Below are 18,932 nucleotides of genomic sequence, written 5' to 3'. Positions count from 1 at the left end.
TAAAATTTGTTTTACACATAACTTTTGAGGAATATAACTTGTTTTAAAATTTAAATTTTAAAAATTTAATAAAATTCTACCACTCTGTAATTCTGCCCACAACTCCCAATTGTGAAAAAGATACAAAATAAAATAAAACAAAACTCTTGTATCAAATATGCATACTAAGATAAAATAGATTTCCTGTATTTTCAATGTCCAAAAAATTATATATAGAGTATATCAAAAGTCTTAGTGTATTTTTAAAGTTTATGACTCAGATGAGTCCATCCATCATATATCAGTAAGAGACTGGCATGTTATATTATAAAACTTTAGAGTCATAGTTATTGGGTTGGGGAGAATTCCTGAGACTTTCATAGTAGTTTGTCTTTACAGTATTATTACTATATAAGTTGTTCTTTTGGATCTACTCATTTTATTTTGCATGTTTTCCTAGGTTTTAGCCAAACCTATCTCCATAATTTGCTATAGCAGGAATGACCTTTTGCCTCCCAATATGCATGTAGTATGTTTATCTCCATTAAATTTATATTTAGTAATGATTGTTTTTTATTTTCATAAGTGACAAATTTTTTTCAGAGTAGAAATGGGTAGGAACCTTTTTGGAAAAAATAATGAATCCATATTAAAGCTAAGACTCTCCTTACTGGATAAAGTCTATACTTAGCATGCTTTTCAAGGCTTTGCATGATCTGACCTTGATCTACCTTTTTTCTTTATCTTTTTAAAGGATTCCTCCTCTTTTCATTCCCCCATCTTGTTTCTTTTGTTGCTGTTTTGTCATTTTCCAGTTCTACCTGATTCTTTATTATTTCATTTGGGGTTTTATTGGCAAAGATATTGGAGTGGTTTGCCATTTCCTTCTCCAATTCATTTTGCAGGTGAGGACACTTAGACAAACAGGGCTGCCCATGGTCACTTAGCTAGGAAGTGTCAACAGGCTAGATTTGAATTCAGACAGAAGAGTCTTCCTGACTTCAGGTCCAGTGCCTTATCCAATATGCCACCTAACTGTCCTGCTTATTCCTATATTTCAGTCAAAATTTATTTTGTAGTAGTCCTCGAACATAAATTGCATTCATACTTTGGTTTATCCTAAGTACTCTTTAGATCTTTTCATCAGCACTTTGAAGTTAAATTCTCATACATGCTTTGACTTCCCCAGTTAGAGTGTAAGCTCTTCCACATTGAGAATTGTATTTGTCTTCTCTGGGTATATCCCTAATACTTGGCATAGTTGTCAGCACATAGTAAGGGCTTAATAAATGCTCACTCATTCATCATGCATGCATTTTTCTTGATATGCTCATCGCTGTCCCAGACCCTGGAATCTTGTTCTTTTTAAGACCCATAGAAAATATTACTTTCATAAAGCTTGAATGTCAATAGTACTTTGTTGGGTCTTTCTTAGAGAATTCATCATAAGATTGCCTTACATTAAAATCATTTCTGTATATAAATTGATAGTAGTGGAATCAATGTATTTAACTTTTTATCTATCACAGTGCCTTGCACATAGTAGAAGTTAAGTAAATACTTGTTGGGTAAATGATTCATCCTCCATATACCTAGGTGAGTCACTGGCCTTGTGACACAGAAATAATGTCATAATCTCCAACTGTGAGTTCTATTTCATCCATGGAGATAAGCTCAAACTGTGGAGATTTATTGCCTTTTGGTGCTTTAAAAAAGTTTATTACTTCATTGTTTTATTTCTACGGGTGGGTTTCATTTAGTTGAAATACACTACTGTTATCTTCTATGGGTTCAAGAGTAGCTTTGGGCATATATATTCATGGGTTCTAATTTCAGCTCTCCCCCTACATTCAGCTTTATATTCCAATGTAGGTAAGTCCTATGTTCAGATTTCATGCTACCTTCCAATCTCATATTTCTTCATTAATGAAATACTGGTTTTTCAAGGCATTAGTATAATTTAGGCATTTAATTCCTAGGGGTGAGTCATTTTATTTGTATGTTTAGTTTCATACTTAATGTGGTAGGGGTGTGTGTGTGTGTATGTGTATGTGTATGTAAACATACACATTTATATTGAAATTTTGGTATATAAATCTAATTTAACTCCATTAGTGGATTTACATAATAGATCTCAGATTATCCATCTTTTTAGTTGTTTTCTGTTTGAAAAACTGAAGCAGGTACACTATTATTTTATCATATCTGGAATCTGTAGTATACCATCACAGCTTGTATAAAAAGATTATATGTGAAAGTAGATTTTTAAAAATCCAAAACAGATTGAATGTTGGACTGCTTAAAACATTCATAGAATTATCTTTTAAAAAATAATTGGGAATTCTTCCTCAGATGAGATCCTCACACTACCTTGAAGAATTATCAGAAAATGTAGTGTTTGCTGGCAGAACCACTTCTTAGAATAAAAGTAAAACAACTGAAATCATGCATGTTATTTTCCTGTAGTCACTGCAGGTCCACAAGATTCCCTCCTTGAGTTGTTGACTCAGTTGGTTCTAACTCTTCATAATTCCATTTGGGTTTTTTTTTTTTTTTTTTTTTTTTTTTTTTTTTTTTTGCAAAGAGACTGGAGAACTTTGCCATTTCTTTCTCCAGATAAATTTATATATGAGGAAATGGAGGCAAACAGGATTAAGTGATTTGTGCCAAGTCACAAGCTATTAAATAGTATCTGAGGCCAGATTTGAACTCATGAGGATGAGGTGTCTTGACACCTTCTTGCTGGGCATTCTATCCATTGTGCCACCTAGATGCCCTTCTCCCCTTGAGAGAGGGATTTTTATGTTAGAACCATTTCTTCTAAGAGAAGAGCCACTGAACTGCTTTTGACAGCTCCTCTAGTTTGTTTCATAATCAAATTGATCTGTAATGTATACAAAGGTAACAAAATACATTTTGATAGTTTGAAAGATATATACTCTCTAATGTTGCAGATGTGTATGATGTTTCTCTCAATCCAGATGTCTTATTAGGAAATGATGCTGCAGACCATTGAAGCTCAAGCTATATAAACAAGACTACCTGTAATGAATATTTAAATTCAATTTCAAAATCTAATGTGCATCATTTTTGTAGTTTTTTAGGACTCTTTTTTTGTTTGTTTAACTTAATGGATACAAGTCTTAAAAATTTTACTGAATAAAATCCTACTTTTATATGACTGGACCATTTTCAATATTTTTGGTGATGAAATGCATATAAAAAAACTGTCTTGTGCTGACTTACTTTGTTATGTATGAATGGAGGCTATAAGTATCATTTGAATTTTTTGTGAAATAATTTAAAATAAATGACATCTGCTGTTTATTAATTTTTAAAATTAATTCATCATGATTTAAATATATAAATGCTATGAATAAAAGTATTTGTTAGAGGAAGGGTTTTTTGTTTTGATTTTTGCTTTTTCAGTTTTGTGGCCTTTTATACCATTTTTATAATGCTATTCTTTTGTACTAAAGCAACTTCTTAAATGTTGTAACTCAAGACTTTTTAACTTTTCTGTGTCATAGACCCCTTTGAGCTGATGAAGCTTATTAGCCTGTTTTCAGAATGTTTTTAAACTAAATACATAAAATTAAATCATGGGATTGTAGAGAAAACAAAATATAATGTAACACTATTATCAAAATATAAAAATATAAACAATTCAAGGACCCCAGGTTAAGGACTACTGTTATACATATATATTAACATATTTAACATATATTCGACTACCTGCTAGGGGGAGGGGTGGGGGGAAAAAGGGGAAAATTTGGAACAGAAGGTTTTGCAAGGGTTAATGTTGAAAAATTACCTATCCATATGTTTTGTAAATAAAAATCCGTAATAAAAAAATGAAAAAAAAAATCTACTGTTATAAACAGAACCAGCATGGTTCTTTGAACAAAGGTTGGAACATAGTCCTCATTAATATCTAATATCATTCATGGTTCTGCTTTCAAATATAGAAACCATATTTTAAGGTTGGAACCAACCATTTTATGTCTTGTCTAAAAACTCTTCTGCAAATCCTACATTTAATAAAATATTTCCATTATTCTACTTAATCTTTTGTACAATTTACTCTGATGTATTTGTGTTCTTAATGTGACACATATTTAAAAATTAAACCGAGACTGAAACAGGTTTTGTTGTTTGCCACCTGACATTACGTAGACATTAAGAGGTGGACTTTGCCATTTTATTTTATTGATACTGTTGTGATGACCAGATATGCTACAGAAAATATAAAAATTTCTTCAATGACTGTTACCAAAATAAATTTAAAATATGCTGAATAATCACTGTCTAATCAATTAGTTAAGAATGGTGTTTAGATGTAGATATTATTGTCCCAGGGAGAGATTGACCGTAATAAGAGGCAAATATGTAACTTTTATTTTTTGCCATAGCACATCTGGCATTATTATTTAGATTATATTTTTGGTCTAAATTTGTCTGATCTTTATACAATTATAATAGAGCTGACTATTAATATACATTATAACATATTATGCAGTTATAATAGATTTAATTATTAATAGAGCTAATCATTAATATTTGGTAAATATGTTTTTATATAATATGTATTTATATTTATATTTGTATGTACACACATACACACACACCATATGTAATGTGGCATATTTGTTTTTGTAAACCAAGATGAAACCAATCTTGATCAGCTGAAGTAAATATTACTGGAAAGATTTCTTTTTTTTAAAACCTTGAATTTTAGCTGATAGGATTATATTTTTCTTTAACAATTTCCTTACAATTTTAAAGTACTCCCTTTGGGAGTTCCACTTCTCACATTTGGAATTTATTTTCCATTATTTTCAATTCTAGCTTTTTATTTCCCCACTTTTCATATTTGATTTCTTCTTTTGCTTTTAAGCAAAGCTGTTTGTCCAACTCTTAAATTATAGATATAAGTTCTTTTTCATTTCAAATTTATAATTATGCAGCCCATTTGAATTTTTCCCATTCTTGCATCTTGTGGTGTTTGTTCAGAATGTGGTACATTTTGTTGTACTCCAATATTTAACAAAAGTCAATCTTATGTATCTAAAGTTTTCAGAAAATATCTGAGCTGCCTTGGATTTTTGAAATCATTTAATCTACCCTTCTTATTTTGTAGATAAAATTATCATCCGAAGTGAGAGAATTTTTTCCCAAGATCACATAACTTGCAGTCCTGTGACTCAAATTCCAGTGTTCTTTCTAAGTGTATCACTTTTCTGATATTGAAGACTTTTGTAGTAAATTTTCATAACAAAAAGTGAAACCTGGGGGGAAAAAACCTTTCAGTTACATAGTCTGATAACTCAGCAAGATATTTCAATTAAATAAATATTTGTGAAATATCTGCTATATACTTAAGTACCTAACATACTTTATATGTTACTTTATAAAATCAAATGCAGAGTATAGATGTATTTAACAAAGGTAGTATGTTTTTCCAAAGTTAAATGTTGAACCAACAAAATAAAATTATAAAAAAGGATTACAAAAAAAGAGTCAGAAAGGATAGTATACTAGAAGTAGCGTAATGGCACCTAAAGTTTCCAATCAACTACTTACTTTGAAAGCAGTTAATATGTAAAGAATTTCAAAGGATCAGCTTGTTTTACCAAACAATAATTGATCATTTTTGAAGTTGCTCTACTTCAAAGCTCTGTGGCCTCCAAGCTTCTCTTTTTACTTATGTGGTGCATATTTAAACCATTTTAGGACCTTATGAAGGAAAAAGATACATTTATCCTAGGGTCTCAACTCAAGTTAGTACTATCTAATCCCATCTGGTTAATTTAGAAACATTGAGAAAACTAAAAGGGAGGAGTGGGTTGATGTTCTATCCATATAGTTATAACTACTTTCAAAACTGATAGAAACTAAGGATTAATTCTCTTGAAAGCAGCTTAAAAAGTGCATTGGTACAGACAGTAAAGCTTGATGGTTCCTGCTTTGTATTAGGAATGAAGGATCCATTAGCTTTTCAGAGCCCCAGCTTTCTTTGATTGTATCTCCTGAAGACCAAAGACCAAATTCCAAATGCCAATTGAACATTCATATACTTTTACTGTGAATTATTCTTGTTGCTTAAGAGTCAATGGATAATTTCTTCAGAATAGTAATATTTTACTGTTTTACTGTATCTTAAGAGTTTTCAGAATTCTTACAGATATATTTTTTCCCTGGGATCTTCATATCAATATTGTGATATAAAAAGGCTAAGTAATGCTATTTCTACCCTATTGGTAAGCAAATAAGCCTAATGGGGAAATGTGTGTAATTTTTATTCAAGGTCTCATAAAAGACAGTAACAGTGCCAACAACTGAATCTTAGTTCTCTTGATATATGATCCAATTTTCTTTGAACCTAATTGTGCCACTTTCTTATAATAAAATTTCCTATGTATTTTATCTATTATTGTTGGTTCATCATTTATTATTTTCTGTTGTGATAAGCAGAGTTACAAAGATGTGTAAGACCTGGTTTCTGTCCTCAAAGAGGCTTATATTATACTAGGAATGGTTTTGGAAAGCATGAATAATGAAGCAATTAATTTTTTCATTTATATATAAGAATGAATGTATGTGAGAGCAATCCTCTTTTTATTTCAGCATGTAGAAGAAAATCATCCACATATTTCAAATGGTTACTTTTCTTATCATTTTCATTTACCTTTCATGTTTCCTTTTGATTGTATTCTAGCTGATATATTCATTTTCTTCTTTTGTGACTTTAGGCAAATCACTTAACATCTCTTGACTCTAATCTCATTTTTGAAATGAGAGTTGTACTATATTACTTCTGTCTTTTCTAATTTCAAAATATTTTATATTGTGACCTATGTCAATAACATAATTGTTTCAAAGATTTCTTTGTATGATGTTAATTTAAGACTGTTAAATTTATAGCTATGTGTAGTTTAAGTTGTCATTCACTTGTATATCATCTAATATAATGTATTTGGCTCATTTGAATTGCCAACAAGGCAGGTATGTGGGCGTGGCCAAATCTTTAAGTAGGTATAGATGAATGTGTACGTGGTATAGTTTTAAAATATGCTAAAAGCAAAAATAAAGACTTTAAAACTGGCTACTGCTTTAGTTTACTTGTCTCTCATGCTTTCCATTGGGACATGTGTCACAATCATGACACATGTCAAAGACTTTAGTAATTCAGTACAGTAAAAATATCACTGGATTAAGAGCTATTGAGTCGTGGGCCTATTTCTAGCTCAGTGGCTAAATTTACTGTATAACTTTGGGCAGCCCTTTTAATTCCAAGTGTCAGACACAAAAATAATTAGGGTTGGACTAGATTTCTATTTGTTCACTTCGAATTATTTTCTTTTTTTTATCTTTTTAAAAATCTTTTTTAAATCTACTTTTGCATTTAGCCAATTGAACTTTTAAATGAGGTGATTTGTTCATTGCATTTTTTTTCCATTTCACAAATTATGTTTTTCACCAAATTAGTTTCTTTTTCATATCTGTCTTTTAAGAAGTTATATGCTTTTTCCATTTTATCGAATCTATATTTCATAAGGAATTATATGCTTTTCCCATTTCATCAAATCTATTTTTAAGGAGTTTATTCAGATAACTTTTATTTTTCTTTTCCCATACCTTCTTACAAAGATCTCATTTCTTTTCTCCATTTTTCTTCTCTTTCTTTTAAGATCCTTTTTGAATTTTTCCAAGAGAGCCTTGTGAAATGGGGATCAGCTCATATCCCCTTTTGGGGCATCATGCGAAGTTGATTTGCATTTAGAATCCTCAGGGTTTGAGGTCTTTCTCTTTCTTCATAAAAGCTATCTATGGTCAGAGTTGTTTATGCTTGTTTGCTCTTTTTTTTTTTTTTTTTTTTTTTTTTTTTTTTTTTTTTTTAAGGTTTAGGTTTTTTATGCCAAAGGGGCGAAAGCCTCTTTAGTTTGCCCTGGGCACAGTGCTGCTGACTGACTTTGGGTGCTGGATAGGTGGTCAAGTCCTGTGGTCTTCGGGGTTCAGTTGCTCCCAATTTTCTTTTTAGATATAACAATGTTTGGAGAAGCCTGGCCACAAAGGTCCGGAAAAGGATTTCTGTAGGATGTAGCACTTGAGCTGAGCTTTCAAGAAAGCTAGGGATTTTATAAAGTGACAGAGGTAAGGACAGAGTATATTGCATAAATGAGAGATGCCTCTAATAAGATTTGGAGTTAGGGAGAGCTCTAGTGGGAGCAACAACATTTTGGTTGGAATATATACTGCTTGGAGGACATTAAAGTGAGATGGAATAAGATTGTAATGGCTATGAAAGTCAAACATATAGGTTTGTATTTTATCCTAGAGTTAAGAAAGTTTCAAAGGCACATGATTATATAGTTGAAAGGAAATTTTCTTCTTCTGAACTTTTATGATTATGAGGCAAAACGCAGGAGAAAGAGAAAAGAATTTATTATGAGTGTGTAAAGGTAGCAATATGCTGACGGACATTAATGAAAATCAGCAATGGATTCCAGATAGCGCTAAACTTGTATTGTGAACTTTCATGATGAGATAAACAATTCAGAGAGATCAATGTCAGCAAGTTGGCCCTTGTATCTCAGTCCCAAGGTAGCAAGCACATGAGAGTTTACAGGTATGGGGGTCCTTATAAGATCATAGGTAGCGGGTTACTTGTTTATATGATAAATATTGGGGATCTGGGTGACACCTCCCCTAACACTAATTGACAGGCAGTTTTAAGAATAATGAGTCACTTAAAATTAGGATAACTTTATCAGTAATACCTTTGCTTTAGGAATGTCAATTTGGCATCTGTGTGGAAGGTGGAATGAAGAGAGGAAATTCTTTACTTTCTGTCTGATTTAGTTACTGTAGACAAGTATTTGAATTGAGTTTGTGGTCCTTAAGTTTTGTTGGTAATATTCTAAATACACAAATTTTTCTATATTATATAGTATAGACAAAATATTTTATGCCTTTTAAGGAATAGCTTATGTTCTGTGTCCTTGATGATGTCATCTCATAACACAAACTATATTTTAATCATATTCTCTTCTAAACTTATATTACATATTATTTGAATTATTCATTTAATAATTAATAGTATGCTATCTAGTAACAGACTATCTTGAAGTAATTTGCTCTTCTTCTGTTATATGACTTTTCATGTGTTTCTATAGACCAGGGTTAAGCTAAGAATATTTTTTACATTTTTATATAAAGTTTGGCCTTTTAGTATATTTTTTTGACCCTTGTTCTATATTAACTAGAATGTAAGCTTTGTTAAGGCAAGAATTCTCATTGTGTATATTTATTTTGGGTATACTTCAGTGCTTTGAAAAGTGATTTGTAAATAATATTAGAGATTCAATAATTTTTTTGTTGATATTGTAAAATTTCATGCAGTGAATTGACCAAACTTCTGAAATAAGTATCTCTGAATACTTTGCAAGCCTTGCTGGTCCTAGAATATTGTATTTTATTCAGTCTTAAAAATAGCAAACAAATTGAACCAATGACATGAATTTTATTTGAATGTCTTCTGAAATATTTAAATATTTAAAATGTTATAATAAAGATTTAAGTGAATTGTGTTTCAGTTTTGAAAACAGAAGTGTTTGACCTTAATACTATTACAAAACTGATTCAAAGTTAGTAAAATATGTACCGCTTTTTGTAAAAATGAGTTATTTATACAAAGCATCTGTGAAATTTTTAGTCCAAGTATGTTGGAAAGCAATTGGAAATGTGGAAAAAGTTATTAAGTACTCATTCTCATTGACCCAGCAATCTCATTACTAGACATCTCCTCCCAGGAAAGACAGAAAGGAAGGCCCCATATGTTCCTAAATATATATCTGTGATTTTTGTAGTAACAAATGAACAAAAAAAGAAACTGGAAAACAATCAGTTTTCTTAGTTTCTTAATTGGCAAAATGAGAAAATTGGCCTCTGAAGACTTTTCATTTTTAGGTCTCTGATTGATAAATGATTTATCAATATATCTATTACCTATATGTAACTGATGAAGGACTTAGCAAATTGTGGTATATGCATATAAAAACATATGCAACTCTAAGTATAGGAAATTTAGAGAAGCATGGAAGGATGTAAGGGTCAGCCATGCACGGTGCAATCAGGATATACTAAGGCCTAGAAACCTGAGCCCCCTCCATGTGGTTTTCTGAGATCAGCACAGACCACTTCATGGGCAGGAGTTCTGGTTGCATTGAGATGCGAATCATCTACAGAGGCATCTCCTTCTCTAATTGGTTTTTAATGAAGTTTTAGCCACAATCACTGGGTAAGGAGTAAGACTTTGATCCGGTTGTGCTGGGAGGTTTACCTACTTCATCATACTGTCTCTTTGATGAAGGAATGCTGTGGGTGCCTCTTGTGTAGCAGAAACTAATATTTCCAATACTTTTTGAGTGACTCTTTCAACCATATTTGATAAAGTCAATTTAATCTCTCTTAGAGCTTCTTGAGCTTTTTTTGTAAGCTAGCATGGTGACTTTAAAGCACTGTCTCCTCTTAAAATGTCATATAATGGTGGTAACAACATAATTTTTGGAGATGCTTTTGCAAAGGACATTCAGCTGTAACAGCTGCATTATAATATTCCCTGAATTCTGTTGTCAAAGTCAAAGTTTGAATAACTATCACCAAATTGAATTTCAGGAATATGAATCAATAAACCTGATGTTACTTCTCTTCCTGAGTCATAGATCACACATTGTCTATATTAGTGTATAAGTAGACACTGTCTTATAAGCACACTCAGGGCATGAAGCAATCAAGCTGTGTGTGGAAGTGAAGGATCTATAAAGTGGACAAAGACAAGTTTCAGCTCTCCAGGGAATATCTCTATACTCCCATGGGCATAAAGTTCTACTTTCTCTAAAGTTACTCCCCCAGGCTTGCTTAAAGACTGACTGAGCAGGTTGGAGTGCTGCATTTTCAAATACTCTCCGAGTATAATAATTGCTGCCATCAGGGCATCATAATTGCTCCTTGCCAGTTCTCTCCCAAGTCTGTATAGTGCATTGTGCAATAGGTGGAAGTACAATCACATCGTATAAAATCTGAGCCTGAGTTGTGGAATAGTGGCCAGTGCCAGTAATTACAAGCACAGATTCTTCTGGGTCCTGATGATCATTGGCCATGGCATACTTACAAGCTGATTTAGCAAATTCTGATAACCATATAACTGATTGGCCAGGAATAAAACAGGCAGATGCCATGATTTCCAATCATCGGGGTGAGGTCATATCTACTTGATAACAGCTGTAACATTTGTGTGATATAGGAAGCCTTCAGCCCATAATTAACAGAAGCTTGTTTCACTTCCACATTTTAAATGGGATCAAGACATGCGTCTGACCTCCGGCCCTGTCATCCTCTACTGGATAGGGTGGAGGCCCCAATTGGAATCCCATGGAATTACATCCTCCCGCTCAGCAGCTGCCCTTATCAAAGCTTCCTGTAAAGCCATGTGGGAGGGTGGCTCTACAGGTCTCTGTAAAGTAATCTTTTGTCTCTTCTCCAGCTCAGCCTGTAGGTGGAGCTCTTGCATTTCTTGTTCTCTGCCGCAAAATAATCCTTTGTTCTCTGCCTTAGCCTTTAAATGGAGCTGTTGCACTTCTTGTTCTTATTATCATGAGGTAGTCTTTGGTTTGTCCTCTGACTATGCTTCCTTTCAGCAGATTAATCACCACAAAAATAGCCAGGTATTAAAAAGTCCAAAAATCTTTATCGTCTCCTTTGCGTGGTGCTCAGCTAGCTTTCTCTTGGCCTTCAGAGGGGACTTGGTTTCAGTGGAGAAAATGCAGTAGGACTGGCCAGCCACCAGAAGGCTGATGAAGATGGAATGAATCTCTCTCCTTGACTCTGAGAACTTGATCTCCTATCTCTAGTCCTTTGTCTTTTCTCGCTCTCAATCTGGCTGAGGCTCCCAGTTTATATGCTCCACACTGAGTATAAACCAATCATTATGTCACTAGGAAACCATTATTTGTTGTAAGATTAAATCAATCACACTGAACTTAGAGAACTATTAAGCACCATGCTAAACTAGACAACCATTGTCTCATCAATTCCACTGACTTAACATCTTGTAAGAATCCTTGTTTCAGAGTTCTGGCCCATAACAGCTTATATATCAGGTCTATGAGGTCACACACACAGCCAATTAGAGAATGACAGTATATATAGTTACTATATATAGTAACTATAGTAATATAAATGAAAAGAGTACCAAAAAACAACACAATGCTAATTAATTGTAATAATCAGTCCCAATATCAGAAAACACATGTTGAAATTAACCTTTCTCATTTTATTATACAGGTAGGGAACTGGGAGATAGACTGTGACACAAGATATTTCAGTTAAAGATTTTTCTTTGTTGCAACAGAGATTTCAGATGGAGGTAGATCAGGGAAAAAAAACTATAACTTTTAATATAAAAGGTGTTAAGGTGGGGAATATTGTCCACAACTTCCATAATATTTGTAATGACATCAATAGCAAAAAAGGGCAAAATCTTAAAAATAGTATTGCTGACAAGTATAAAATTACATGAATGGGTGAGAGTATATATAAGTTTTTCTTTTGAGGGGTCAAAATATAAGTGCAATGTTTTGCTGCATTTTTTTTTTTGCTCTGTCAACAAAAAAGTGTTGTAAATCCCAGATTACAATGATAGTTGTTGCTCCCAAAGCTCCATATCATTACAGAAATAAATCTATATCCAAACATGCATGTTCATAACATGTTTGAACAATTATTTATTGCTTAATGTACTACTGAACTTTTTTTTTAAACCAAAATGTCCAAAGCAGTAAACGAGATCTTTGGCAGAGTAGATAGCATACTTAGTTTGGGGTTTGGAAGAGCCCTGAGTTAAGTCATGCTGTATTAACCAAACAAATAATTTAGTCTCTGAGCCTTAGTTTTCTCAATTGTAAAATGGAGATATTACTTTATATATTGTAGCTGAGATTGAATAAGAAAATACACATATATACATATACACACACACAGATGTGTAAGTGCATATGACTACATATATCCTTAAAATATTCTCTATTTTTAAACTTAACATAATTAAGTTTATATATATGTATATATAATTAAACTTAATATAAAATTCTAAATTCTCTTCATCTTCCCATTTCCCATCCATTGAGAAAGGCAAGAAATAAAATATGCATTACACATATGAAATCATGCAAAATATATTTCTGCATTAGCCATGTTCTGGGAGGAAAAATAGCCAAGAACAAAAAAGAAAAAAATTACTTTACTCTGTACTCTTGCTAGGCCATAAATTCTCTATCTGTAAGTAACATTTTTTTTAAAAATCATGAGTCCTTTGGAATTGTGGTAGATCGTTACATTGATTAAACATATTAGGTCTTTCACATTTGATTATTCTTATGATATTGCAGTGATTTTATAAATTTTTCTTCTGAGCTTGCTTTGTTCATATATTTATTTCCAGGTTTTTCTGAAATATTCTCTGGATCATTTCTTTCACCATAATAGTTTTCTATCACACCGATAGGCCATCTTGTTCAATCATTCCCCATTTGGTGAGAATCCCTTCAAGTTTCCAATTTTTTACCATCACAAAAAGAGCTACTATAAATATTTTTATTGAAGTTTTTTATTTTCAAAACATATGCAAGGATAATTTTTTAACATTGACCCTTGCAAAACCTTGTGTTCCAATTGTTTCTCCCCTTCCCTTCACCTCTTCCTCTAAATGACAACTAACCCAATATATGTTAAAATATGGTAAAGATATATGTAAATCCAATATAGGCACTCATATTTATACAATTATCTTGCTGCACAAGAAAAATCAGATCACAAAGGGGAAAAAAAGAAAAAAAATACAAGCAAACAACAACAAAAGAAGTGAAAATACTATGTTGTGATCCATACTCAGTTCCTTTTTCTGGGTGTAGATGGCTGTCTTAATCACAAGATCATTGAAATTGGCCTCAGTCATCTCATTGTTGAGAAGAGCCACGTCTGTCAGAATTAATCATCATGTAATCTTGCTTTGCTGTGTTCAGTGATCTCATGGTTCTGCTCATTTCACTCAGCATCAGTTCATGTAAGTCACTCCAGGCCTCTCTGAAATCATCCTGCTGATTGTTTCTTATAGAACAATAATATTCCATAATATTCATATCTCATAACTTATTCAGCCATTCTCCAGCTGATGATCATCCATTCAGTTTTCAATTTCTTTCCATTACAAAAAGGTCTGCCACATATATTTTTGCACATTTTGTCCCTTTCCCTCCTTTTAAGATCTCTTTGGGATATAAGTTCAGTAGAAACACTGCCAGATCAAAGAGAATGTACAGTTTGATAACCCTTTGGACATAGTTCCAAATTGTTCTCCAGAATTGTTAGATCGGTTCACAGTCACTATTGTATTAATGTCCCAGTTTTCCCACATCCCCTCTAACATTTGTCATTGACTAATATTGTCATATTAGCCAATCTGAGATGTGTAGTGGTACCTCAGAGTTGTCTTAATTTGCATTTCTGTGATCAATAGTGATTTAGAGCACTTTTCATATGACTAGAAATGGTTTCAATGTCTTCATTTGAAAATTGTTCCTATTCTTTGACCATTTATCAGTTGGAGAATGGCTTGAATTATTATAAATTTGAATCAATTCTCTGTGCATTTTAGAAATGAGGCTTTTATCAAAATCCTTGAATGTAAAAATATTTTCCCAATTTATTGCTTCCCTTTAATCTTTTCTGCATTAGTTTTGTTTGTACAAAAAAACTTATTATCTATTTTGTGTTCAGTAATGAGCTCCAGTTCATCTTTGGTCACAAATTTCCTTCCTTCTCCACAGATCTGTGAAGTAAACTATCCTATGTTCTTCTAATTTGCTTATAATATTACTCTTTATTGAATTCCCAATCCCTATATTTATGCACACCTGCATTTTTGATTTCCTTCACAAGCTAATTGTACAATATTTCAGAGTCTGATTCTTTTTCTACAGCAAAATAACGTTTTGGTCAGGTATACTTATTGTGTATCTAATTTATATTTTAATATATTTAACATCTTACTGGTCATCCTGCCATCGGAACAAGAGGTTTGGCAATTGTTAATGCTGTAAAGTTACCCATGTATATATCCTGTAAATAAAAGGCTATTAAATTTAAAAAAAAAAGAAATAATGCACAATAAACATAAAAAAATAATATTACTCTTTATGTCTAAATTATGAACCTATTTCGACCTTATCTTGGTATATGGTGTTAGTTGTGAGTCAGTGCCTAGTTTCTGCCATACTAGTTTCCAATTTTCCCAGCAGTTTTTGTCAAATTTTGAGTTCTTATCCCCAAAACTAGGTTTTTTGGGGGTTAGTCAGACACTAGATTATTATAATCATTGATTATTTTGTCCTGTGAACCTAACCTGTTCTACTCATTGACTATCCTTATTTCTTAGCCAGTACCAAATGGTTTTGATGATCACTATTCTATAATATAGTTTTAGGTCTGGCATAGATAGCTAGGCCACCTTCATTGACATTTTTTTCTTCCAGAGGAATTCTGTTATTATTTTTCCTAGATCTGAAAAATAATTTCTTGTTACTTTGATTGGTACGGCACTAAATAAGTAGATTAATTTAGGTTGTATTATAATTTTTATTGTATTTGCTCAGCCTAACTAAGAGCACTTGATATTTTTCCAATTGATTAGATCTGACTTTCTTTGTGTGGAAAGTGTTTTGTAGTTGTGTTCATATAATTCCTAACTTTGCCTTGGCATATAGACTCCCAAATATTTTATAGATAATATAAATGTAATGTTAAATGTAATTGTATCCTTGTATGTATCTCTTGCTACTAGACATTGTTGATAATATATAAAAATACTGGTAGTTTAAATAGATTTATTTTGTAACCTGCAACTTTGCTAAAATTGTGAATTGTTTCTAGTAGTTTTTTAGTTGATTCTCTAGCATTCTTTAAGTATACTATCATACCACCTGTAAAGAATGATAATTTGATTTCCTCCTTATCTACTCTTACTCCTTTAATCTCCTTTCTTCTTTTATTGCCAAAGCTAACATTTTAAGGACAATACTAAATAGTAATAGTGATAGTGGGCAACCTTGTTTCATCTTTGATCTTTTTGGGTATGGTACTATTTTGTCCCCATTACATGTGATGCTTGCTGATGGTTTTAAGGAAAACTCCTTTATTTCCTATCAGTCTTATTAAATAAGTTATGAGCTGAGATTCAAATAATACTAAACTTCACCTTAGTCAGTAGTCATTTATTTCTATACTCTCTAGTGTTTTTAATAGGAATGGTTCTTGGATTTTATCAAATGCTTTTTCTGCATCTATTGAGATAATTATATGATTTTTGTTAGATTATTGATATAGTCAATATTGCTGATAGTTTTTCTAATATAGAACCAGCCCTGCATTCCTGGTATAAATCCTACTTGGTTGTGATGTATTATCCTGGAGATGACTTTCTGTAATTTCATTGCTAATATTTTATTTAAGATTTTTGCATCAATATTCATTAGGGAAATTGGCTTATAATTTTCTTTCTCTGTTTTCACTTTCCCTGATTTAGGTATCAGTACCATAATTTGTGTCATAAAATGAATTTGATAGGACTCCTTTCCCTATTTTTTCAAATAGTTTGCATTGTTTTGGAATTAATTGTGCTCCAAATGTTTGGTACAATTCACATGTAAATCCATCTGGCCCTGAAGATTTTTTCTTAGGGAGCTGATTAATATCTTGTTCTATTTCTTTTTCTAAAATGGGACTATTTAAATAATTTGTTTCCTCTTCTTTTAATCTGGGCAATCTATCTTTTTGTAGGTATTCCTCCATTTCACTTAGATTATCAATTTTATTGACATATAGTTGGATAAAATAACTCCTAATTATTGCTCCAATTTCCTCTTCATTGGTAGAAAGTTCTCCCTTTTCATTCTTGAGATTAACAATTTGATTTTCTTCTTTCTTTTTTCTAATTATTTTTTCATAAAACCAACTCTTAGTTTTATTTAATAATTCATTAGTTTTATTACTTTCAATTTTTCAGCTTCCCCTTTTATTTTCAGAATTTCAAATTTGGTATTTAATTGGGGGTTTTTAATACTATAAATATTTTTATAATCATTATATAAAAGTTGTTGATATTGTTGTCATACATATTGTTTCTTTTTCTTTTATCTTGTAATAACCTGTATTACGAAGTCAAAGGGTATACATAATTTTATTGCTTTTTTGCCATGATTCCATATTGTTCTTCTGAATTGTTGGAACAGTTTGCAGTTCCACTATTAGGGCATTTGTGTACTTTTTTATTCCATATCTTCTTCAATATTCTCCAGACTCTTAAAATGGTCTTCTTTCAATCTATATCAGTGAAGGAAATACCCATACTGAGAAAATAATGGAACTTTTATGATAGTGTTAATTGTGATAAAGTAAGGGGAGTAACAAATATCACATGCTTCTCATCTTGTTTTTTTCTGCCTCCTTTATTTCCTATCAGTCTTATTAAATAAGTTATGAACTGAGATTCAAATGATACTAAACCTCACCTTAGTGAGTAGTCATTAATTTATTAAGCATTTAATATACCTAATGCCATGCTCTTTGTTAAGTACTGGGGATAAAAATACAACCAAAAATACACTATCTGTTCTCTATAGGTTTACATTTCAAAGGGGAAAACGATACATTATTGAGTTCAGAAAAAGGTTGAGAGGAAGAAGATACTCCTATAGGGGAATGATGAAATCTGTAGTCAAAAGCAGTTCCAGAAGAGAAATGAATGGTGGTTGTCTTGGACTTTCCTTAAAATGGAGGTTCTGGGTAGAACTCATTGAGAGAAGGAGGCTGCAGGTTTCTGGGGGGACATTCCAGGGTGAGAAGATTATATGTACAGAGGCAAGACACAGCCATAAGAGACATAGTCAATTGCTCATAATAGAGTATACTTCCTGTTTCCCAAAATATTAGAGGTAGCAGTTAAAAGTTCAAGATACGTGTGGTTACATATTTGTGTAAGGCAGATGAGAAAAGTAGATTAACATTAAGTTATTGATGTACTTTGCCTTGTCATGGTGGTTGCCTTGGGTTCCCAGTGGCCATGAGAGAAGAGCATAGGCTCTGACAAGTACAAGTAATCTTATTTTATCCTCATACCAATCATAAGATTACTATTCTCATTTTACTGATTTTACTGAGGCTGAGAAATTAAGTGATCAGCTTGGGTCATAAAGCTAGTAAGCATTGGTAGCTTCATTTGAACTTGTGTCTTACAGATTCTACATCTAACACTATATCCACTATATCACTTAACCACTTGGTCAAAGCTTTCCATACCGAATTAACATAAAGAAACAGAAATCAGATCTAATCAGTTCACCATCTACTACTTCTGGTAATCAGAAATAGTTATAACATGAATAAGTGCCTACTAAGACTATTATTATTGGAACCATAAAGGTTCAACAGTTTGTGTTTAAAGTAAAAACATTCCTTTTGTTAGCATCTTTTATTTTCAGTAGAAATTTTAAGTTTGCCTACAAATAAATTTCTTAATGAAGGAAGACTATCCTGATTCCCTTTTTACAAATGTTATCTTACAAACTTTTCGCCAATTTTTTATTATAAAGTTGATATTCTCATTCAAGTGTTTCAGGTAGCATTGTGTAGTGAAAAGAATTGTAGATTAGACCTTTACTGGTTTTAATTCTAAATCATTTATCCTAGTAAATAATGTATTCTTAGAGAAACTTTAATCATTCCCATATTTTTATTTTATTGGCTCTATAGTTTCTTGATTATAGAGAATACCCAGAAAATCTTTCATTGCAAATTTGTGCCTGTTCTGCAAATGGCACTTTAAACACAGTTTATACTTC

The 18,932-nt window shown here is 32.0% G+C and overlaps 1 protein-coding gene across 10 annotated transcripts in view; it reads left to right on the top strand.

Moving 5' to 3' along the window:
• The window catches only part of SRPK2 (SRSF protein kinase 2), a 253,606-nt gene that overhangs the window by 124,139 nt on the left and 110,535 nt on the right, over positions 1-18,932 (top strand). The window contains exon 1 of one of the 10 annotated variants that reach the window (XM_031938728.1): positions 1,671-1,851. The exons of the other annotated variants lie outside the window; for them this stretch is intronic. Coding sequence (XP_031794588.1) covers positions 1,799-1,851 — 53 coding nt within the window. The 5' untranslated portion in view covers positions 1,671-1,798. Of the gene's footprint in view, positions 1-1,670; positions 1,852-18,932 lie in introns of those variants that run through there. 10 annotated transcript variants of the gene reach the window in all.

Source organism: Sarcophilus harrisii, chromosome 5, assembly GCF_902635505.1.
Source record: "Sarcophilus harrisii chromosome 5, mSarHar1.11, whole genome shotgun sequence".
NCBI classification, from domain to species: domain Eukaryota; kingdom Metazoa; phylum Chordata; class Mammalia; order Dasyuromorphia; family Dasyuridae; genus Sarcophilus; species Sarcophilus harrisii.
Note: the sequence above shows the minus strand (reverse complement) of the source record. Positions and strands in the feature narration are given on the sequence as shown.